At 40.8% G+C, this 26301-nt stretch overlaps 1 protein-coding gene across 1 annotated transcript in view; it reads left to right on the forward strand.

The window, feature by feature from the left end:
• Positions 1-18056: 18056 nt before the first annotated feature.
• MAP3K9 (mitogen-activated protein kinase kinase kinase 9) overlaps positions 18057-26301 on the forward strand; it is a 103874-nt gene continuing 95629 nt past the window's right edge. Inside the window, 1 exon segment of the mRNA XM_006025196.2 lies at positions 18057-18200. Within this exon segment, the coding sequence (XP_006025258.2) occupies positions 18057-18200 (144 nt within the window).

A 26301-nucleotide genomic window follows, 5' to 3' on the forward strand; every position in this document is an offset into this window, starting at 1 on the left:
GTTTTGCAGTTAAGTACTGCCTTGAGTCTAGACCAAACCTGCTTAAGCTTGAAAGATGTGATGAAATCATACCGCCAAGATGTTATAACTACTGTGTTTATAGTACAATCTGGCAAAGCCTAGAGATGTAGTAGATAGCTTGCATAAACTTAAACTGACATGATTAATTTAGGCAGAGCATCCCAGGAATGTTGTCACTGTGTGTTACATTTACAGAAAGTTGGATTCCATTAACCATTCTTAAGAACCTTTTTTTTCTAAATCCCATACCAAGTACAATACAGGTACAATTGTATCCTAGCATCAACTCTGTCTCAAATAAACTCCCTTTTTCCCCTTTGTAAAAAAGAGGTACTTAATAAATTAAATCATAGTCCTGCATCCACACCAGTGCCTGGAGTAAATGAACTAATCAAGCATAAGCACAGCAGAATAAGAACAGCCTGAGGGAGGTGTGAAAAGAGCTTTATTAGGTAGGACATATGGATCTTAAAGAAAGGGCTCTTGGAATGCAACTGGAGGTGGCATAATTAATCTTCAGAAGAACAGCAACTGCATAGCTCTTCTGCATCCCCTGCTGGTTAAATACATTACCTTTCAGAGAGCATGTTTTTGATTCTGTCCTCTTGAGGTACCATTTCATATTAGACTGAATAAGGAGGAACTCCCCAAAAGAAAAAACAATACATATTATATAATATACATGCATATTTACATATCTTCTCCAACATATATGTATTCACATGTGTGCATAAATACATGGTAAATTCTGAAATAACTGTGGAATTAGTGATCCCAGTCCATAAGGGACTTTAAAAGATTACCTAAGACCATTCTACTGCACCAAGGTGAGATCCAGTACATCAAACCCATCCCCAACAAATGTTTATCTATCTTCTTCATAAAAACTCCAATTATGTGAATTCTATGACTTCCCCAAGCAATGTTTTAGTGTCTAATTATCCTTATAGCTAGAAGATTTTGCTAATATACAACCTACATCTTCCTTGCTACTAATTAAGTTGGTTTCATGACCAGGAGAGCAATTGATGGACCATTCGTCTATCAGTCTTTCAAAAAAAAAAAAAAAACTTTATTATGTTTGCCCCATTGCCCTTGTCTCTGTCCTAGAAGAAACAAAGACAATTCTTTTAATCTTCTGTCTTGTTTTCTAAATCTCTTCTCATTGCTGTTCTCTTTCTCTTTCTAATTTGTTCACGTCTTTAAGAGTGTTGCCAGAAATGAGACACAATGGAATCATTACATCCTGTGGCTTACTTGCAACACTGTTGTTAATTCAGCCCAGAATGAGATGTGCCTTTTTGCAACACTGTTGACCCATGTTTAGTTCGTCTTGTACTATAAACCCAAATTCTTTCTTATGGTATTTGCACCTAGCCAGTTACTTCCCATTTTATATTTCTTCACTGATTGCTCTTTCTAAATGCAATGCTTTGCATTTGTGCATAATTTTTCAGCTGATATATTTTTGCTATTTAGTGCAGTGGGAGCCAACCTTGTTAGCAGGCATATCGCAAGGTAAGCCCTGCCCCCTCCCCAAATGCTACTTCTTCTTTTCCTGACCCATTACTCTGCTGTTTCTCCTCTCTGCCCTATCTGCTGCTGTTCTCTCTGCTCCCTGTCAGATCTACCGCCTAACAAACGAAGCAGCTGTGTGCGCCACTTGTGGCACATGAACTATGGGCTGGCCCTGATTTAGTGTATGGCTCTCTAATGATTTTGTTACATTTCCCTGCATATATCAGACAGGTGAGTATACTACTATATTTACTCGCACACAATATGCACTTCTCCTGCATCCCCTGGCAACTGACTATACAAAATTGAGGTGCGTGTCTTAAGCGGGAAAGGTGATTTTGTTTTACTGGAATAGAAGCATACAGCCACCATGCTCTAATGACCGCTAAACTGGCTGCCACTTGTCTCTGCCCTAGCAGGGAGGGATGGAGTTCTCTTACAGCTGTAGCTATTCGATAAGCACTGTAGCTTGTGCATGAAGCAGCAACTGAGTTGGCTCAGGGCAAGCATGCTGCATGCAATCTGTAGCATCTTGATGAGGCTTGTGGTGTGTAAACAACAGTTTATTATTTAATGGAACTTATGTAAAGAACTATTTACAGTAAAGAAGTAAAAGTCTTGTTACTGCCCTTGCAAGGATCTAGGGCCTAGTTTTGTTGCTGTCTTGCCACACCAAGAAGTTCCTGCTGCCACACCCAGACTGTCTCCCGGCAAACCATGCTTCCTGGACACTGTTTTCAGGAGGACTTACTTTATGTCACAGACAAATACATGATCAAAATGGAGCAAAGTACAGAGGCAATGGGGAGGAGGGGAGAACCAATGAGACTAATACTACTACCTAGCTCTTATATAGCAATTTTTATCCACAGATCTCAAAACACTTTACAAAAGGCATATCAGTAGTTCTATTTTATAGGTGTGGAAGCTGAGAAACAGAGGTGGAGTAATTTGCCCAAGGTCACTGAATAAACTAGCTGCAGAGTAAGGAACACAACAGAAACAAAACCTCCTAAGTCCCCGTCCAGTATCCTATCCATTAAACCTTTTATGCTAAATCATCTCATGCATATTGTCAGAGCTTCTGAAAGGTCAAAAATATCTAGACTCCAGGAATGGGTATTTCTTTGGTTGAGAGACAGATCAGTGGTTCTAGCCTCAGACAATTCCTTCCCAAGCTATATTTATTTACAGCATGACACTATTCTTGGTATTGTTCAACTGGAAACAAAATGTTTAAAAACAAAGGCCACAGCAAAATCTGCAGTTCAGAGAATGACAGAAAGCAGCTTTATTCAAACCTTTTACCAAGCAACAAGTTCTCCCATAAACACCACGATGACTACTGGATTAATCGCCTCCCATGTTAAAGACCATAGGAAGGGCTCTAGAGAAAAAAATCTCCTGGAGTATTCTCACACAGAGATCTTGCCCAATCCTTTTCTCTGGAGTTAGGTTCTGTCCATTGCAGAACAAGCTATAACCCCATCCTTCAACCTGACTGATCCTCAGTTGTCTACGGGGATAACTACAAGAAGTCAGGGTCATTTGTGGGCAAGACTCTTTAGACATCTGTATCTGTTTTGCCTCCCCCCCCACCCCATCCCACCTCCCATATTAAAAATGTGCATCATGTATTTACTTCATAGGTATATTAATCAGAAGGGAGAAGCATAGCCAGCCCCTTGGTAAATCCTGGATGGAATTTGCACTGAAACTAAAATGAAGAAGTAACAGATTAATAAAGAGAAATGGGGTCAGATATAACCAGTCTGAGGCTGACGTGAGTTACGTGGAATTATAACTGTATCCAAAGAAGAAATATAAAACCTCTCACTGCACAAGCTTTCCCAGGATAAAGAGGATTGTGGAATGGCCTGAAAACACTTTATAGAGATAAGCAATGGAAATGAGCTAACATTAGAAATATCCCTCCCAAAAACAACAAAACAAAAGCAAAACAACCCCTCCTCCCATCCCCACAAATGGCTTCAAAACAAAATTTGGGTAGAACTGGCAGCCCTTTTGGATAGAGTTACTCTCCGCTTTGTTTATAGAGCCCACATATTCCAATAATGGATGCATCAGAAGTCCACAGGCAGACTGTGACATGACAGGCAACCCTTGAACCACAGAAAGTTGTTTTGCAATAGAAAATATATTTCCAAGATTTAATTAAACACTGCATGTTATACAAAACCATGTGGAAAATAACCTTTATACGACAACAGGACAGTCAAGCACAGGGTGGTCAAATTGTTTTGTCATTTAGATTTATGTTTCAAATCTCTACACGTGTTTCTGCTTCATCTTTTTGTCAGAGTCAACCCAACTAAATGCTTTCTCTTTAAACACTCATGTCAAATGATACAAAGATATTTAAAAGAGCACCTTCCTGGCTTCCTGCTATAGAATTAACACTATGCAGATTAGAGTGCTCTGTGATCTGTACATCAACTGAGGCTTCCATGATGACATAAATCTCATATTCTAATCCTCTCCTGATTCTATACATTTAACATCTTAACACACAGCTCTGTAAAGTTTTGAAATACCATAGGTACTTAATTTGTCAAATTTTGTTTATGTTTACCAGAAAATCCCCTCCCATCACTGAACAAGTTTAATGATATAGTAAGACATTTTATTCTCCTGAGAGAGAAACTCATCAAGGGTGAAAGGGACTAATTAGCAAAAGAATGACAGAAATCTCAGAAAACTCCATCAAATTCATTTAGCAGGGCCCCTAACTCCAGCTTCAAGATAATTTGGAAGGGAAAACAGCTGTGCAGGCAGAGTGCATGGTCCATAAATCCCCCAAAACAAAGAGGTACTGCTTTATAATAGGGCTCTATTTCCATTATGATAGTGGCCTTTTCTTCCTAACTAGCAATGCATCACTCAAGAGCCATGTTTCAACTGTTTGTTTGTTTTTGCCTGTACAATCCTTTCTTCTTGCAAATAGAGGTATATAATCACGGACAAGAGATGTAGCTACTGGGAATGAGCTAGTAATTCTAGTGTAGATATATATTTGGACACTCAGAGAGCTCTGCCATCTATTTTAAGCAGTGGCCGATCTGGGAATACAACCCAAGACACACAATGTGTCAAAATAAGATCATTTAAAATTTTAGAAAAAAGTGCAACATGAATGGCAAACGTAGCCTACCCAAATATTTGGGCGTCAGAAATTAAACCAATATTCTAGGAACATACGTACTGTCATTAACTAGTGCTCTTTCTACTCCACTTACTCAGCAATATGCACTTTATTTCCCCCCCCACAACTCCCTCCCCACCACCCCTCCAAAAAAACCCTCCTCTAGATTCTTTCTTTATTTTTTCCTTCCATGGCTGTTTTCATCATGCAGAAAATAAAATAATGCAACATAGGAGAGTATCAAAGCTCCTGCTTTTTTTAAGGGAAACAGGAAAAGCTAATAATGGTTTGAGAAACTGGAAAACAAATAAGTCTTCTGTAGACTACAACTGTTTCACGTAACTTAAGAAAAACAATAAGCTTTGAGGTCTGTTGGAATAGTGCGTGGCTCCAGCAGGTCCAAAAATAGCCTGGGAGATTTTCTTAATTGTTACCACTGAACTTGGAAAAAACAAAAACAAAACAAAAAATGTATTGAAAAGGCAATATCTGAGGAAAGGGAAATAAATACCTGATCCGATATAGACAATAATATGCAGCTCATTCTATGAGTGTATAGTGTTAGGACTGCATGGTCACACAAGTGGTACCTGCTACCAGCAACATAGAGGAAGAACTCAAGATCTTCTACTACTCTTAACAATCTGGACTCTGCAACCACGGGCAGAACTAGCATTTTAAAAAGAGAGGGTGCAGGTGCTGTGGTACATAATCACAAATATAACACACCACATTTTTCCCCAGTTAAAAGGAAACTAGAAGCTTTACAAATATGCTAGGGTCTTATGGATATTCAGTTCAAGATTGAAGCAAAAACAAATACATCTTTATTGGAACATGCATTAGCTTGCTATATCATATATTATGCATAAAAACACAACAAACTAGGCAAAAATAACCAAAAGGTGCTGTTTTATTAGTCCTGTAGTCATTGTAATTAAACATACATCTCTTTCAGATTTGTAAAATAAACTGCTTTCTTGAGCATTTTGGCTAGAGACAGAAGTTACACATAAACTCATCTAAGTAATCAGAAACTGGTTTAAACCTGTAACAGAACAGAAGTTCAGTGCACATAAACCAGTTTCAAAATGCCTGAAACTGGTTCAAGATGAGCCTGATTATCAGTAGTATCAGACTTAATTGATTTGGGTCAAATCAGTTTATGAATCTTCTGTCCCAGACCCAGAGATAACCTGAGCAGGGTTCAGGACCCGGAGCAAATCAGCCTGTGCAGGGCCCGCCCCCAGATGTGAGGAAGCTGGTGGTGGATTTGGGTTGGGGGTGGGGCAAAGGGGTGGTGGTGCCGAGCAGCCAGACATGAAGCCAACAGCAGCGCAGAATCACCGTGGCCACTCTGCCTGACTCCATGGGACCCCCCCCAAAGCACAGGGCCCAGGGTGATAACCCCAATTCACCTCCCCCTAGGGATGGCCCTGCCCAGATCCCTTCCTGGTTCAAGTTAAATCACAGTCCCCCAGCATCCCTGAATGCTTTCCAGCTGGGCTGTGATGTCTGCTCCAGCAAAGAAGGGTTGGTGGGGAAGAGGCAGCTACTACCCTGCCTCCCAAAAAACAAACCTCAGCTGGGGTCTGGGGCCAGGGAAGAGTGTTAAACCCTACTTCCCCCAAAGTACGGAGCTGCTGTACCCTGCTAGTCTTACTGAGATTTACTGCTGGTTATGACTGTGGACTACAAATCCCAGAGGCACTTGGAAGCAGGAAGAGGCAGTGATGAGCAACCCTGCAGAGTCCTGCTGCTGCGATTGTGGCCTGCAATTCCCAAAGACTTTGGGGGCAGCAGGAAGAGGAAGCGAACATACAGCCCATGCTGGCTACATGCTAGAGAGCCATGCTTTAGTGCCCCTCAGCTTCTGGCCTGAGCCACTGTGGGCATGTGATTGCATTTTGTGAATCAAAAGTAAACGTGTGTCCACTTGTTTCTCAGTTTAATCTCTGCAGCTTAGACTAACCTGCAAAAACTGAATCAATTTAGCCTCGGGCTTTTTGACTGTCTGTACTTAGCCTTTGACAATTTATCCCATGCATCACTGAAAGTTATTTCTGCATCTGAGTTACCATTTCCATAACTGAGTTAATCTTTTTTTAGCAAGAGTTAAAAACAGTCTTCAGGGTTGTAAAAAAGGAGCTCAATAACAGGAACAGCTACCAGATGGCAGAACTGCAGAAGAAAGGCTAGATTGATTAGTGGAACATCAAAACTGTAACCCTCTTGGGTTTTACCAAAAAGGAAGAAACAAAGTCTCTCTCCATTAACTCACCATGACTTGATGAAAACAAATATATGAAAAGGGAGGCTCCAATAATGGGTTGTCACCATCCCTTCAAGACATGGATTTTCCTTTCTGGCGTATTTCTTGGGGCTCCACCTCCCCTACACCCCTTCCACATGCCAACTGTGTTGTTAACCAAGTAGGATTTCACATTGCGAGATCAGTGATGTTACCTGCGACCTTCAGTAATTGGCCATATGCAGGTCCATAAGTCTAAATCATAAGTGTCAAGAACTTGGCTTTTCATCTTTAAAGTCACATTTATGTTCCTAAATCTAGAGTGATAATGTTATCGGCAAAGTCCAATAATCCCATACCACTCTCAACTTGGATTAATTTTAACTAAGCATTGACATATACTAGCATGCTTCCAGTATCTCTGATCCTTAAGCACAAAAAAGAAACACATGAAAAAATATACTAATCATCTCACAGCACCCTATGTATGGCACTGTGTGAGGTTCAGACTCACGCAACCACTTCAGATCACTGCCAACAAGTCTGAGGTCCTGCAGTCTTCTAGACTCCTCAAGCTTGTCCACCCTGTGAGTGAGAACTCCTCGGAGTCCTCCTTTGACAAGTTCCCCCAGTCAAACTCCAGAGCCTCTTGCTTCTCAGCTTACTGGAGCATGGGGCTTTCCCAATGATCTCTGCCCAGCTCAGCAGCATGGGCTTGGGTCTGGGTTGGGGCATGGAGGCTCTTGCAGCTGTCTCCATCCCACTCTGGTTGTTGGCAGTCTTTTGCCATCTCCAGCACCCAGCTTCCCTGTACTGCTGTGCGTAGGGAGTACATGCTTTTAAAACGGCGTGGCGGCGGTGCATGCTGCTCTTGTTTCTCCACTCCAGTGTCTGTGGGTAAGTTTAACTTGTCAACAGCCCTTCCCGGGCAATTATTCCTCATGGTTTGGGGCCAATTTGGGTAGAAAGCCCCTCACTCCTTTGGCGAGCAGCAAGCTAGTCACTCTGACCAGTGACAAAGACAATTAACAAGAAAAGAGGGTCATTGACACTTGTGGAATGAAGAGTTAAGAAATCAGGCAGGTTATAAGTCATGAAGTCAACTGGCTCCCTCATTGCTGCCTGAATAGAAATGCTGCTGCCACTGCCAGGAAAGTGGTTTTAAACTGTGGATGGAGCAGGAACCAAGGGGGAAGTGCAACTGTACCACTGCACCCCACATGGATCCACCCCTGCCTACAACTACAGTTAGCATAGATTACCTTTAGCTGAAGTGTCATAGCATTAAGATATACATCTATATCTATAATTTGAGGGCTGGTAAATATTAAGCATGACAAAAGGGATCTCACACACTCCTACTTCAGTCATGGACAGATAGCACATTTATGTCAGGGAAATCAGCATCGCACCAGTGTAAAAAAAAGTAAAAGAGATGATGCAAACACTGAAACTGGGTTAAACCAGTGAAGAATCACCATGGAAAGAAGCAAAGGTAAAATACTACCATTATAAATTACAATGATTTAGGTACTGTCTGCTCATGGCCATTCTGGGGTAACTGTTTGCTAAAAGACAAACCTGCTTCTCAGTCACCTGTTGGCAAAGTACAGTAATAGCCCCAGGATAGCTGCACATCTGTCCATTCCTAATCTCAGTTATCTTACACCCATGTACAATGGTATAAATTATACAGAAAAATGTAGTTGTTTGAGTACCTAGGATTCTTGGGAATAAAAATCAAGCAATCAGTTGCTGATTTTTAGAAATATGTGGCCAGGCAGTCTTTGTGGTTTTCCTTAGACATTTTAGTAACCATTTATGTAAGGATCACACACTACACTTAAAAAGGTCAGAGAGTCTATCCTGCAGCTTCCAATAATTTAGGCTGAGACATAGGGAGCCCTCATGTGGTAATGGTAGGTACTGAATGCTAACAAAATAAGGGAGACAAAGAAGAAATACCATGTTCAAGAGAAAAATGTACCGTTTTGATTCACTGCAAAAGTGTTTTCTTCTAATCAGCCCAAAATGGCACTAGAATAAATCTGAGCAAAAAGGGGGAGATGTGAGCATGGAATACTGGGAGAGCTTTCAGGAAGATTTCTAATCCAAATGAGTCCCAACTCTATGAAGGAGTCAATTCTCAGAAACTCAGAGGTGGCAGGGCTGCAGATTAACTGAAATAAAGCAGTCTGAAAAATGAAACTTACCACAAATGTGAACTTTAAGGATAAATCTAATTATAGTACACTTTCATTAAGTATAAAACCTATGGGATATTATATAAAGCACACATTTAATTATTACTATTAATGTTGTGGCAAAGAGTCACAACTGTGGATCAGAATTCCTTTGTGTTAGCCACAGTACCAACACAGAACACAAAGATAGTCCTTGCTCTAAAAAGCCCAATGCGTAAGGCAAGGGGCATACAGACAGGACAACACAAGGAAACACTGAGTCAGTATGATTAACAGTGAACTCAGCATATCAGCACCACAGCTCTTATAAAGTTTTTTGTTGTTGTTCATTTTTTGTCATGGCAGAGGAGGCTTCTGGTGAGGGAACTGAAGGAGGATAATGAAGAACAGATGTATATAGGGAATTACTCCTGAATATGAGGGGAAAAACACAAAGGTTTGCATTTGAAAATATAAAGATGGACAAGAGAGACTGGTATCCTGAACTGATCAGAGGCAAGTAGTAAACTTCTTGATACTAAAGGAGAAGGGATAAGTCAGATGACGAGGTCATAAGAGACCTTGAAAGTGAAGAAAAGTAACTCAGATTTGATGTACTCAATGAGAAAAGGGATGTGATGAGAAGTGTCACATGGTCAAAGTGAATAGTTAGGAAAACAAACTTCCAGCAAAATTCTGAAGTGATATCAGCATGGCACGGCTGCATTTGTTAAGACCAAAGGAAAGGATGCTGAAGTAAATGAGAGGATAAATCTGGATATGAGTTGTAGCTGTATATATGAGTAGGGAAGCCTATATCTTACAGTTGCCATACAGAAAGAGCCTACAAGATTTAATCTGGACATGAAAACTTAGATAAAAAGTCAAAGGCAAAAATGACACTAAAATTATAGTGACAGCTAGGATTGTGGGGTTGTCCACAGTGATTGAGAAGAAACTTTTTTAGCAGGCAGATTTACAGCTCTGAACTTGAGCCTGAACTGATAGCTTGACATCCATAATGAGATCTCAGATTGAAAGGCTGAGATTTCAGGTTGGATGGAAGGGGGGACACCTCTGCAGTACAGAGGTAGACCTCTGAACTGTTGGTTTGTTTGTGGATAAGCTTATCCAGAGATTAGATGAAAAGAAGAGCAGAAGGGGATCAAGAGAAGAGCTCTGTGGGACCCTTGGATTTACTTACATTTTTATGTGCAATATTACTACAGTAAAATCTCTGTTATGTGGCATTTAACTAACCAGAACACTCTATTAGCCAGAATTTCAGTTGTGGGATGCACACAGCACTGCACCGCTTTTCTGCCTGCTGCATCACTTTCAGCCGCAGGGTAGTGTAGTAGCTGTAGTGTTAAGTGATCTACATGTACACCATGCGCTGCCAATAGTGTAGTACACGTAACTTTAGTGTACTGTACTGTATGTATATCACTGCCGCAGGATTTCTCTTCACTCCAGTGTTGTTTTACTATTACTTGATTGGTGAGTACTTGTATACTATTTTATTCTTTATACACTATGTTATACTATAATACATTGCACACTAATTCTTTGAAAATTTGCACCACATGTATGGCACTTACTTCCTTGCTAGGTATACTCTCAGATACCCAGAATTTTTAGATAACCAGCACCCCCCCATTCACCACTCATGCTAGATAACAGAGATTTTACTGTATTTCACTTCTTTGGTGTCACCTGAGAAGCTCAAAAAGCTTAAAGCTAGTTAGACAAGGTTCTTTGGGTAAATCTGATATCTTTTATTAGACCAACTCAAATTGTTGGTAAAATTCTTCTTTGAAAGCTTTTGGGTACAAATACCCTTTGTCAGACTGAGGAAGCATCTGCAGTTGGTCTGTGCTCTTCCTAGAAGAATGAATAGTAAAGAAGCCAGAGGCTGGTATGCATGCAAGAAAGCCACTCAGTGAAGATGTAAACTGAGGAGTCAGTGGGTGAGAGACAGGCTGGTGGTGGTGGTGAGGGGGGGTGGAGTGGGGAGAAGTGAAAGGGGGAATGAATGTACCTTGAAACTCAAAACTACCATCAAATCATTTCCATAAGAACAAGAAAAACTACAGACCTGGATCCCCGCCTTCCCCAATACCTAACCCAGGGACTTTCTACATGCTCCCTAAATTCCACAAACATGGGAACCCTGGCAGACCCATCATATCCAACCATAGAACCCTAACTGAGGAAAAATCAGGTTTCATTGAATCAATCCTAAAACCTCTTGTCACCAACAGACTTTCTACGAAAACTTAAAAACATAGACCACCTTTCCAGCAACACCCTCCTAAGCCACCATGGATGTTACCACCTTATATACCAACATCCCACACCAGGATGGCATCTAAGCCTGCCTTACATATCTACAAGAGCCAGATGACAACTCAGAGTACAGATCCAAAGATATTACTGACCTTATACACTTCATCCTTGCATACAACTTCACTTTCAATAACCAACACTTTCTCCAGACCATGGGACAGCTATGGGTACCAAAATGGCCCCACAATGTACCAACCTTTTTATGAGCCTGCGCCATAAAACCATTGCTATACTTAAGATATATCGATGACAACTTCATTATTTGGACTGAAAACCTACAATCTCTGATTGAGTTCCATCAGAAATTCAATGATCATCACCTCCATCATACTATCTTTTGAATACTCCAGTACCAACATCTCCTTTTTTAGACATAATGATCACTATCCAGAATAGTAAAATATGGACTATGATATACATGAAACCCACAGACCAACCAACATACAGATCTGCATAGAACCAGCAATCACCCTAAACACACCAAGAAAGCTGTAATATACAGCCAAGCCTTCAGAAACCACCACATTTGCACTGAGGAGAACACCCGTGATTGAGATTTGTGAGGTGACAAAAAGGCTTTCAACTCAACAACTTCTGGACACTCCTCCAGAGAGATGGATTGCACTTTTGAAAAAGCCACCTGGATACCACGTGAGGAACTGCTGCAATACAGAAGGAAAACCTCCATCAATCGCACACCACTGGTTATGACATATCACCCCAACCTGGAACCTATACAGAAAAGCCTCAAACAATTGCAACTCATACTAGAAGAAGACCCAATTCTTAAAGAGATCTTCCCAGAACCACCTATCCTAGCCTTCAAAACAAGCACCAAACTTCACTACCCTCATCACCAGAAGCAAATTTCCTACAGCCCAAAACACACCAAATAGATCCAGACCATGCCATGACAATAAATGTAAAACCTGCCAACATATCTCCACCACCCCCCACAATTACTACACCTCACAACAGAACTATCAGCATTCCTGGATATTACAGCTGCACCTCCAGAAACATAATACATCTCATACAAAGCTTTAAATGCCCTGGTGGACAATATGTAGGAGAGACCAGACAACAACTGTGCACTAGAATGCACACTGGAAATCTAGCAAAGACAAGAATACCCAATTACCTGTGGGGACACATTTCTCACAAGAAAACCACTCCCTCTCCAATCTCTCAGTTCTAATCCTCAAAGGGAATTTACAAAACACCTTCCACAGACGAACCTACAAACTTCATTTCATCAACCTACTGGATACAAAAAATCATGAACTAAATATAGACATTGGATTTATGACACATTATAACCACCTAACATCTGACTCCCCAGGTACCTCTCCACTATTTACCAGCTACATCCACTCACCTTCCCACCCCCACCCCCTCACCTGTCTCCCACCCACTGACGACTCAGTTTACATCTTCACTGAGTGGCTTTCTTGCATGCATACCAGCCTCTGGCTTCTTTACTATTTACTTCATCCAGGAAGAGCACACGCCAACTACAGATGCTTCCTCAGCCTGATGAAGAGTATTTGTACCCGAAAGCTTGCAAAGAAGAATTTTTCCAACTATGAGTTGGTTTAATAAAAGATATCAGATTTACCCAAAGAACCTTTTCTGCCTATGTCCTTAAACCAACATGGCTACAACCTATACCCCTAAAGCAAGTTAATGAGGTAAGCCTTACAACTTCCTGTTGGGGCAACTATTATCCCTCTTCTTACAGATAAGGTAGAGGTTACACGATTCCAAGAAACCTGTGATAGAGCTGAAACAACACTCAGTTCCCCTGAGTCCCAATTTATTTCTGATGAGACTATTAAACCTTCCTAGAAAATGATGTAATATAAAACTCTGCCGCAAAGACATCACATCAAAAGAAAATGTAGTACTTTCCCCTGAGGCTACTGATTATACACCATCTATCATAACATCAGGTCAAGTCTGGTCTTAGTTACAAACTACTGGAAATGCTATATCATATGCAGTCATTACATTTAGCAAGTAAATTCCAATACAAGATTTATATATTGTGCCACTGTAATCTTATCAATATAAAGCAGCAGTTCAAATGAGATTCTCTAGTCTCCCAAGTCTAGAGTTCTGAATCATTTTGTCCTACCATCTGAGCTACAGAATATCAGCTCGTTTTGTGCAGGGAAAGTGAGGAAAACTTGCTTAATTCAGTTGGGGTGGAGGGGAGGACATTTAGCTGGGCACATACTAAATTTCCAGGAATTAAAGGATTAGCTTTTTACTTGGTTTTCATCAACTCTCTTCTCCTTCATTTTTTCCCTGCTGCAGGCAAAGAGCTTCATTCTTCTGCTGCCCTAATTGGGACCTGTGAGAATATCAATGCCAATTAGCTATAACTCCTGCCAGTTAGTTGATCTCTGCTTCACTAATAACAATGATCATAATAAGCACTAGAAGGTTACTGTAAATGTCATGCTATGTATTGACTCTCCAGAGCAGGCTTGAAGCTAAAGCTTCAAGGCCCTAAGGCAGACACTGCAGCTACTCAGCATGTGACATTTCCTCAGCATACGAATAAGAAATCAGTTGTGTCTGATTATAGATCCTCCTCCACAGAGAAAACTGCAATATATTTTTAAATTTTCTTCTTATTACCCATTTCTGAAAAAAACAGTGCAGTATACCTTCTGCTACAAATAATACAGACAACAACATATTTAGTAAATTGGAGACATTTATCAGGTTTTTTCAGCCTTCACCTGGCAACGCAATATGTTAAACTAGAAAGTTTGTGTAGGCAAGTGAAACTGGGGAAACAACATCACAAAAAGATGTTTAAACGCATGTGAAACCATCTCACTATAACATTTTTTCTATATTTATCCAATGCGGCACAGTTTGACATTCAGTTTTTCAGAGTCATGCTAGGTTTTCATGAAGCTTGTTAAAAAACATTAACTTAATTCCATGTTTTAATCACCAGTTAGTTGTTACTTCTGATTTATAATTTGATCCTGTGCTACCAAGTCAGCAGGTGGTTTGCCACCAATTTTAATGAGAACAGGACTGAGTCCATAGAGAATACATGATAGTGTGGAATAACAGGGCATAAAGGTTTTACTGGCACAAACTTGAGATGAGTGCATTGCTTGTGAATGAATTATGTAGGCCATCCCAAATAAGTGTTAAAATCAGCATTAAAACTATCCCACATGAACTCTGCAAGGTACAGAAAAAATATTTCATAAATCATAAAATCTGAGAAAAGTAGGGCTGGAAGGACTCCAGAGGTCATCTAGTCCAATCCCCTGCCTGTGGTAAGATCATCCCTATCCAAACCCATTGTCTAACCTATTAATAAAACTACACAGTCAACCTTGACATCAACATTTGAAAAAGTTTTAGATTTTCTTTCATTTCCCACCTATTGTAAAGTCATGTGGTTTGTTACCATGAAACCAATTTCATAGGCCTCAGAAGAAGCCATAAAATCTTCTATGAAAGACTTAACATTACTTTATATACATAAAAATGTCATCATTTCAAAGTCTATCATGAGACCTTCCAAAGTAGAAGCTAAAAATCTCCCCTTTCCCAACTGTATAACTCTCCAATTTGCAGCACTGATAGGAAAGAGGGTATCATTTATAGACAGAAAGCCAAACACAAGCGTAACAGTGACTGTTACTTCTCTAGGGCCTCTAGCTGATGCAATTTTGAAAGAAAATTCCTTGTGTTGAAGAAGGACAGGTTGATTTTTAAAAATGGCTTTTTGAAAAAGTGTTCTGAAGCTGTTAGAATATATGAATAAATGTTGGGAAGATTAATTCGTGGGCAGATAAGTAGGTCAAAGTTCCCGATTACTTCATATATGTGTGTGTGTGAACACACACACACACACACACACACACACACACACACACATGCCAACAGGGTTAAATTCTTTTCAGTTACCATTGTGAAAGCTATACCACAGAAATTGGTAGGATGCAAATTAAACAAGTATTTGGTCAATAGCCCCTAGTCCCTTAGCACAAAATATCATCAAACTGCAAGCAGCCTGCTGAACATTTGATTCCCAAGATTGTCCTGAACTGATCCATCAAAATATATAGTGCACTATCTAGTGAAAACTCTATTGATAGATACTCTATCAGAACATGACATAGGTGTCTCAAAGGTCTTTGATTTCCTCTGATTTCCCAGGTCCATCCTACACTTTATTCTGCCATGGTTACCTTCTGAGAGGTATTGAATATTTGCTATTCCCATTGAGCCTGACACTGAAACAGGTGCTGAGCTTCCTTATTTCTAGGAGGCAGATCCTCAGCTGGTATAAACTGTCATAGGCCATAAGTGCCCCTGCGAGCTTTGCCACTAAGTTAAATGGGAAGAGGACCAGGTCCAACTATTGTTGGTGGCCATTCAGCACTGTGTAGGATTGGGCCCCATCTACAGGTTTAGCTTCCGAGTCATATTTGTTTCAGATCTTACAAGAGCTTTAACAATGCAGTGTACTATATTGTCAGGTATACACAACCAGAGTTCACCTCAAACCATTTAGAGAAACAAAGTGGAGAGAAACCGAACAGAAAATATAAAACCATTGGAATATAAAGGGCAAACCACTCAAAACACAATTATATCAGTTTAATGTGAAGGTCATGTTGCTTAATGGACTGATGCTTCTTGATATTTCTGGTTCTGGTGCAGCCAGTGCTAAGAGCTGACATCACAACAAGGATATTGCATCATTCCCTAACTATAATTATATTTGTATCTTTTAATAGTTAAGACTAATCTCCATACAAGTACAGGAAAGAGTCCCCTGAGAGGCTGTATTAAACATGACATAGAGTATCATATTTGATTTTAGTCAAGACGGGTAAACATGAATAGATAGCATAGACAGGTTCAAAAGGGGGCTGGATTAATTCATGGACAATAGATCTATTAACGGCTGTTGAACAGAGGCATTTCCTCTAGCATCTTTAAAACCAATAATGGTGGATCTAGGGAAGGTACTGAAGAATAGGGGATAGATCATTCCAGAGGTATCTGTTTCAATGCTCTCCTTCTATAATATCCACTCCTCTCTAAGCAACCCTATGTAGGAAAATCCATTTTGAAAATTTTCAAATAAAAATGCATACATTTTTTTCAGTGTCATCTAGTTAGAGCTGCCAGAAATTGCAGCTGTGACTGCAAATATTAGACAACAGCAGGCAAATGCTTCCTGCTCCCTCAAGACAGCAGGGAAAACAATTACTACTGCACTGATCTATTTGATCTTATTTTAGCTTGAGGTTTATTATCCTGTATAATAAGCTAACCCATTGAGTACAGTTTAGAGGGGGAAAAACAGATTCAAATCAGCAAAAAGTTTCTTTGTCTCTGAAAGGGAGAAACTACTTCTATTTTGCTTCAATAACTTTGTATTTATTTCTGATAAGAGATTACCTTGAGCTATAATTAGATGCAAGTCTTCAGAGTTCAAGGCTGATAGATTTTGATATTTGTAGTGAGTCACACTCTTATGGATGACCAATTCAGATCTGAGCTTCTACAAACTTCTAGGGGATTCAGAAGTCATGGTTATGGTCTGGAGCCACACATTTTGAGGTCTGATCCAGTGCTCCTTTAACTTTGTGCAAGCAGGTTTGAGTAAACTGAAAACTGGCCCAAATCTGTTTTTAAAATAATCAAATAAAACTGCTTGTCAAAATTGAAACAAAATAAAATCATTCAGCTTTTCACTTTCTGCTTTTTCAAGGATCAGAATTTCCTCATTTTTCAGAAACCAAGTTATGAATGGGCTTGGTAATTATTTTGATGGGAGGCCTCCAGGGAAAACCCAGATGCTGTAATGTCTTAGCAGGTGGCATCTTTCATTGTGAAATACGGTGGGATCAAAGCCTCAATACATTTTTAGGTGGTTATGTACTGTGGAGGTGCCCCTTTTCAGGGGATACATAAAAAAAATCTCTATCACTAGGGTTCAGTAAAGATCCCACAGCTCTTTTTGTAAAGTCCTGCTTCAGCAGTATAGGTAAATACCAGTAACAGTATTTACATGGGGTGGAAGATGACAGCCTGTGTGTGGCCCACCCTGCTACATGGAAATCCAAAACAGGAAAATTCACAACTAATGTCATCACAATGGTGACTGAACAATCAACGGCTTCCCAGCCAATGGAGCAACAACCGTAAAAATCAAAAAAGCCCTTTTAAGTGTCCTTCTTTCAAAAGTTTAGGTCCTGGGACATGGATCTGCCTACTGAATGTTGAGGGTCTCTCGAGGCCAAATGTGACTATCTGGAGAAAATGCTGAAGAGAAATTCGATTGATGTCCTAGCACTTCAGGAAACCCATGTCAAGAGCAAGAAACAAGCCTGCCTCTATAAGATGGACGGCAATAAGCTTGCCACCAACACTTACAACCCAAAATATGGCCTGGCAATCCATGTGAAGAATGAGATATCCGACTATATGCAAATATTGTCCTCTGAAAACTGAGGCATTGGCACAACATCCGTCAAGCTTGGTAAATTGACAATTGTTAATGTTTACAAGATACCCAATGATAAATGGCCCCATCCAGCTCTATCGACTCCTGAACACCCGTATATATGATGGAGACTTCAACAGTCATTATATGGAATGGGGATATGATGTTAACAACAAAAACAGGGAAGCCTTGACAGACTGGATGTCAGCAGAGGCTGTACAGTTTGTGTACTATGCTAAACAATACGGTACTTTTAGGTTTGCAAGGTGGGGACAGGACTATAATCCAGACTGCACCTTTGTTTTGACCAACAGGGATGGTACTCCTCTCCTTGCATCTAGAAATGTGCTTTCTGACTTCCCACACAGCCAGTCATCATCCATAGTGAGATTGAAATCCCTGTTATGATGTCAAAACAGGTGGCGAGGTGGAATCCCCCCACAGCACCAAAGGAGTATGGCCGCTTTGCAGCCCTTCTCATTACAGCCACAAAGAACAAACTTCTGTGTGGATACAGGGAGACATACATTCCTTGTTGGAATTCTGAGTGTGACAGCCTCTTCCCACAGTACTAGCAGTTAGGGGATCCTGCACTAGCAACAGCCTTGTTTGTGTCCCTGGACACAGCCAGACATGAGAAATGGACTGAGTGTATGGAATCCTTGGATTTCACACATTCAAGCCACCAAGCCTGGAACCACCCAAGAAAGCTTGGAGCAACTAACCCTGCAGAAGTTGTGAATGCACAGGTCAAAAAGGATGCCATCACCACAAAGCTGGCTGTGAATTCAAAGGGACCACTTGACAAGCATTATAAGCAGGACATCAGGCAGCAACAGAAAGAGTCAATAGCCAACTGCCTAAAGTCCTCCAAACTCTCAAATGGTTTCTCTACCAAGGAACTTAGGGCTGGTGTGTCTGCAACAAAAAGAGGGAAGGTTGCAGGGAAAAATGGAGTCCCTCCAGATTTCCTCCATTATCTTGGACCAATGGATCAAAGGTGATTTCTGTGCCTGTACTCAAACATGTTGGAGAGTGGTCAAATCCCTCGAATCTTGCGTGAAGCAATGGTTATTGCTCTGCTGAAACCAGGAAAATCAGGCAGCAATCCCAGGACCTACTGGCCAATATATTTCATAGACTTCAGGGCTGTAAGAGACCTTGCAAGATCATCAGGTCCAGCCCCCTGCCCAAAGGGCAGGAAATCAGCTGGGGTCAAAGGATCCCAGCAATATCATTGTTTTGTACAACATACAAATTACTGGAGCGGCTCATCCTTCAAAGGATTAGCCTGATTGCCACAGCATCCATCCCACATGAACAAGGATTAGCCCAATTGCCACAGCATTCATCCTACATTTTATGCCACACTGAAGCTGCTGTAACCAAGTGCTTGCCCTCACCACAAACATCAAGACTGGCTTCCAGTGCAACATTAAGACTGGCACTGCATTCACTGACCTTTCCTCAGCATATGATATTGTTTGGAAACACAGTCTGTTGCTAAAACTGTCTTGTCTTCTCCTGTGCACCAGACTGCTCTGCCTTTTGAGGACATTTCTAGGCAACTGATGGACATGTGTCTACCTCCAAGAGAAAAAGAACAGACCAAGGACTCTAAATAACAGCCTCCCACAGGGAAGTGTTCTTGCCCTGACTCTCTTCAACATTCACATACGCAATATGTTTGCTACCTCTTTGAGGATATTTGCATATGCCGATGACCTGACACTAACCACATAGGCAAGGACCTTCAAAGGGATTGAAGACACGCTGACATTAGACCTGTCAATAATGGCAGAATATTTTTGCAAGTGGAGGCTGCGACCAAATCTAACTAAATTCATCATCTCAGCATTTCATCTCAGCAGCCACATAGCACATGATCATCTCAATGATACTTTTTGCATAGAAAAACTACAACATGATCCAACTCTGTCCTACCTACGTGTGACACTTGATCACACCTTAATCTTTCATAATCATTTTTTTTAAATAGCTGTGAAGATTACAAGTTGGTTGAACATAGTGTAAAAACTCCCTGGAATGAACAGGGGTGCCACCCCATGAGTACTCTGCATCTCTGCTATGGCACTGGTTTTCTCAACGGCCAAGTACTGTGCACCTGCCTGGGCTGCTAGTAGTTATACCAAATGCATGGATATCCAGTTAAATTCTGCAATGCATGCCATCACTGGAACCCTGAAATCTTTACCAATTTAGTGGTTACCAGTGCTAGCTAATATTGTTCCTTCAGATATTCGCTGCGACGAAGCTACATACAGACGGGTTGTCCACATGAATGACAACCCAGACCTCCCCATCCATAGAGATTTAAAGAACCTCCCAGCTCATTGGTTGGTCTCACAGAAACTTTTGTGGACATGTGTACAAGCCCTTGTAGGACATGACATGCAGTAGCCTGGAGGAAAGCGTGGAATGAAGCCACCATTCAGAATGAAAATCTAATTTTCGATTCAACAATAAAGACTCCTGGTTTTGACCTTCTGCGAGAAACATGGAAGGCTCTAAATCAGATTTGAACCAGTCATAGCCACTGCGGTCACTTGATGCACAAATGGTGTATTAGGAGTTCTGCAAAAAGTGACTGTGACAATCCAGATTAAATTATGGGTCACATAACATTCTGCCCTCTATACAAATTTGACAGTGGCATTGCAGAGATACATTCCCTTTCCTCAAGAGCATTAGACTGGTTAACTAACTTTAAACTGGACTTATAATTGTTGCTCTAAGTCAACCATATGAAAGAAAAAGTATTTACATGCTGCTGACCCTAAATTCCTCAGCAATAATTTATCATGCTATTGTTCTTCATATCCTTTGCTAAATTGTTTTAAAGCACTGCTTATGTGATAATCTACAGTTTGTGTGTTCCACTGTAAGGCTGGCTGCACTCCACTGCCAGGTGAAACAATACTGATAAATGTGATCTGTTGCACTTTAGAGCTGAACAACCACATATAAATAGAATTTATTGCAATTAGCTTCAGAACACAGGACAAAGTAACAGAGTAATACCTCTGTTAGAGATATTGCTCCTTGTGCCTTATTAATCCTCATGCAAAAGTTCTTCTGCTTTTTGTTTTGTACTCGGAAGCTACTAACATTCTAAGTTCCTTGTGGTGCATGTGAAAGTGTATTGTGACTTATAATAATGTCCATGGAATCACTGCCATGTAAAATAAACAGACAACAAACAAAAACTAGACTTAAAAGTCAAGTCTGCCTGTAAAATCTGCTTTAGTTTCCCAGACTTCTACCAGGGAAACCTGTACCAGGATTCTCATTAGCCAGAGGTTTCAGCATCTTGCTTTGTTTTCCAGGTCACCGTTTTTATGAAGAAAAACGAATTATTTTCCTTAATCATCTGGGAGATCAGCAGATATAATGTATCAAGCAGATTGAAGCGCTCTCTCTCACTGAATCCAATTATAGGATGCAAACCTTCAGTCTCCCTCTAAGCTATAACACCTATTTGTTAACGGGGCTTCTATGTCTATGGAAGCTGACTTAATTACAGGTACTTCTCACTTAACCTCATCCTGGTTAATGTTTCATTATTACATCTCTGATCTATTAGAGAACATACTTGTTTAAAGGCACACAATGTTTGGTTATAACGTTGTTTGGCTGCCGCCTGCAAGTAGGTAACTACTATGATGTAACTGGATTTGCTTAACATCCTTTCACTTCAAGTCGCATCTTTCAAGGACATAATTACCACATTAAGCAAGGAGCAGCTGTATGTTGGCAACCAGGGCCAGACATGGGCATGGGTGAACTGGGCAGCTGCCCAGGGCCCAGACAGAAAGGGGACCCGAAAATGGTGAAAATAAGGATTATTATTATCTATCTTTGATGAATGGGGGCCCATACTAAAAGTTTGCCCAGGGCAACCGGGAATCTAGGTACTGTGCTGTTGGCAACCTATTGTCTACATTTCCTCCCTCCCCAGCATAGATGCAATTTATTGGTAAGGGTTTTCTCACCAGTATAGCTTTTGTTCATTTAGATACTTTAACTATCCTGGCAAAATAAGTTATTTTACCAGTATAAGCTGTATCTCTTCACTGTAACTACAGCCTTTAGACATCTTTGAAAGGGCAGAAGAATACTTATTGCTACTCAATAAAGTATAATATAGGATATATTATAAATTACTATATGATTGCCAAAGAATGCCCTGTGTTAAGTAATTGTCCCTCCCTCTCCTCATTTCTTTTCTCCTGTTTTTGGAGAGCTGTACTTTCATCCACAGCCACTATAAGGTGAATTGTGACTATACAACGCTGCTAGTGAAAATGTTACCATTTTGTGTTGCTTTCCATTTCCTGCCACTTCCAGAAGGGTTTCATGATTCTGTTCTCTCACAGACCAAAGCAAGTGGTAGCACGCAGCTCCAGGGTTTTTGAGCTTAAGGCTAGCCCTAGAACTACAGCTTAGCAAAGCAACACACTCTTACTGACACTAGGATCATTAAAGAGAAATGAAACAAATGCATAAAACTGGGAAACAACTGTTTGCAGTTTTAGGACCAGAGATGAGCCTGAACCAAAACCCTGGTGCCAAACCTCCACAATTTTGCAGGAGTTTTCAACCACACCAGACTGACATCAGTGCACTGCAGCTTAGGCCATCTTTTTAGGAAAGGTTACCTAAATCCCAACTCTTGGGAAGTCTGGATCGGAATACAGACACTGTTCAAAAACTAATTCTTCCTCCTGTCTTCTGCTTGAATACTAACTTTGGAGACTGATGGCAAAACTAGATGATAAAAACTATAGTACTATATCTAGATGATGTTTTTGGCAGAAAATCTTATACAGTTTCAAAATCTTCCCTATTCCTAACCTGAGAGCAAGTAACAACACACTACAACATTTCTTCATTTCCAGGACTGCATGTAATCAATTTCTAATAGTATTTCCTGCTATCAATTTGCCAATCTAAACCTCATAGTGACTGAAAGTAATTCTTGGAACTAATATAATCTCTCTTTCAAAAATAAAAAAATAAATCAATGAATTGTTAAAAAAAAAAAAAAAAAGTAAAAGTAAAACTCTCTCTTAAACCTGGACCTGAACAATTTTTTTCAATTCCACAAGGTGGCAGACTTGCCGTTTCAAACAGGAGATGACTAAGTGCATGAAAGGAGTAATCTTTCTACCATTTAATTTTAGAACTATCATTCTGCCGTTTTTTTTACAGCCCTGCAAACTGTTTTTAATTTTTTGCTGCACTTGCTTTTTCCTCAGACCTGAAGAAGGATGCATTGCATTCAAAAGCTTATCTAAATCTATCCCAACAATGGAGTTGGTCCAATAAAAGCTATCACCTATGAAAAATCCTTTCTACCATTACAATTTTGATCATCAGTAACATATCTTTCAATTTTAAAACCTCCAACACTCAAAATATGTGACAACATGGAACATTTGTATCTTGTACATTTCACTATACTTTACTGATTATAATGTTTTTACTACAAAACTCCTTTAAAGGCAGTTCTCTCACTGAGTGAATGAAAGAAACCAGGTAAAACAGTTGGAAGCATATTATATCCAAGTCTAAAATGCCACCTCTCACATAGCACATCAGTAAGATTAAACTTCCAGACCTTCAGATCCCCTGCCTATTTTTATATCATTTGAGCTACAGGAGTAATTATACAGTAAAAGCTGCGTTATCCAGCACTTTATCATCCGGAATGCTCTGTTAACTGGCATCTGGCATCTTATGTACCACTTGCCAATTGACATGGCAAAAGCAAAACTGCAAGTCCATTTCTTCCTCATGGACCACGGCCTGAGGCAAAGCAGCCTGCGCAGGCCCACCGTTTCTGTCTCCTGGCACACTGATGCCAGGAAGTGAAAGCCCTGGCACACCAGATGCAGTGGGAGGGGTGGTGGCCCGAATAGGCAAAGTTGCCTGCAACCCACCGGGCTGGATATAAGTATAACTCTCAGATAGCCAGCATATTTGATTAACTGGCACCCCCCATTCCCCATGGATACCGGATAACAGAGCTTTTACTGTATTCCTTTTTTTTTTTTTTTTTTTTTTAAACACTAAAAACAAGAGACAGAGTGGACAAATACTTTGTCCATAGGTTAGTCAGCTATTTACTAGACAACAGAAAAAGTGCTGGAAAGCAGGAGTCCTGGGCTCTACCCCCAACTCTGGCAACAAAGAATATGATACAAGATCTAGAGCCTAGATAAACAAAACTCATATATATGACATGTTCAATGTGAAAAGCAACAATCCTATATGCATCTGACTTGGATGTATTGTATTAGACCTAAACGCTGTTTCCCAGCTCCTCTGGAAGTAATTTCATGCAATCTGCCTGCTAATTTATTTGTAAAATAAGAAAACTTCATTATCCCTGGTAAAATAGAAATCCCACTGCATTATAAGTGTGGTGGTACTACCACAATATAAGCAATAACACAACAGGGAATAAGAACTCAATTGGGAGTTCAGCACCCAAATTGCTAGGGCCTAGCTTTTTTTGTTGACTCACCTTGTTAGCAGGCAGCAGGTACACAGAGCTGAAAATGAAGGTCAGCAAACTGAATGTAGCAGCTGTTGTTCATTAACTTTCCCTTGGCTAGAAGGAGGTAAGTAGCCTTTTAGGAGGAGGCTTTTGAAAGAAACCCAACCTTGGGGTGGGGGGGGAGTATTTAGCTAATTTTATATTAATGTTTTTGAGTCCTTTCATAAACCTGAAGTTAGAATCATAGAACATTAGCACTGGAATGGACCTCAGGAGGTCATCTAGTCCAGCCCCTATTCAAAGCAGGACCATCCCCAACTAGGTTATCCCAGCTAGGGCTTTGTCAAGCCAGGCCTTAAAAATCCCTACGGTTTTTAAGAGCAGAGTAATTACTTACACTAAGGAACTGCATGCTATGGTGAGGACGAGGGCTTTGCCTTTTCACAGGGAACTAATTCACCATTGGCTTCAAATAGGAACCTGATTTGGCCCTTCATAAAGATTGGAAAGAACAAGTTCAAAATTGCTTACTAACGTCAAAGGAACCAAGCATGGATCCTTCCTACAGGTCAGCCCCAGCCCTTGGGATCCAGACCAGCTGCAAAGATGAAAGTCCCCAGCAAAAAAAAGTTAAGAGCTACAAAACCATAGACCTATGTGGCCAGAAACTGAAGCTATGCTCATTAATCCCTTACAGTAGTAGTAGCAGGGGCACCCTGACATCCACTTCAGACCGCAAGCTGGGAAGCAGGGTAAGCCAGCAGAGGAGCCTGCCTGGAAACACAGGGGGAGCAGAGTGTGAGGGCCAAGCTACACATGCAAATTAAAACTGGTTAGAAACCCTTACACATTGGTAAGCACTAACTTTGTAGCTGGTTGGCTCCTTTTTGTAGATAAGAAGTTATTCTTATGGCATGATAATGACTTGGCAGGTGTAGCAGGCCTGTTTATTGTGTAGCTGACCAGCTAATTGTGTTTTTGGTTGCCACGTGTTGATCTAAGGACATAGGCAGGCTCAGTTGGTTGAACAAGAAATCACATTTACCCAAAGAAGCTTGCCTGCCCATTAATCGGGTGACATAACATGTGGCAGGGGTAAGACCAGCATTGCCAGGTCTTGTTTATTACGTTGTATTGGAAGCTCAAAATCATCTTATCTGCTGAAAAACTATGGTACATTGAAAAAATATGCAAATATGTATGTAAATAAGTATTAAAGTAAGTCTTCTTCATCTTCTGTTGCTCACTGCAGCCAGTGAGAAAACAAGGTCATCAAAATGGGAGCATTTCGTTATTTTGAGGCGAGTAGTCATAAGAAAGTGCTGAGAGCAATCCCAAAAGTCAGTGAAGCCTCCCTGAGAGTGACTTGGGTTTTGCATGCGCTACATCAACTAGCTGCCTTAAAAATTATGACACATTTTGAACGCTTCTACTATTATTGATGGTACAACCTACAAGGGCTGAAGTGACGATCCACCCGGCAACCCTAGACACGGAACCACGCAGGCCCCCACCCTTACTCCGTGACCCGCTGCGCATGCGCGCAGAACTCCCTCATTCCCTCCCGCAGCAGGTACGCGCGCGGCTCGGCCAGGTCCGGGCGCGGCTGCCGTTGGGCACTGTTTCACCTTCTCTCGACCAATGGCAAACAAAGAGACATCCTTTGCTGTGCCGCTCGCCCAATCACGACGAAGCGTTTATCCCACCCCCAACCTGAGGGCTCGCTGGTCGCCAACGCCAGGAACAGCGCGGGAAGGGGAGGGTCTTTCACCGTTGAGGGGGCGGGGCCTCGGA

Source organism: Alligator sinensis, unplaced genomic scaffold, assembly GCF_000455745.1.
Source record: "Alligator sinensis unplaced genomic scaffold, ASM45574v1 scaffold768_3, whole genome shotgun sequence".
In the NCBI taxonomy this organism is placed as follows: Eukaryota; Metazoa; Chordata; order Crocodylia; family Alligatoridae; genus Alligator; species Alligator sinensis.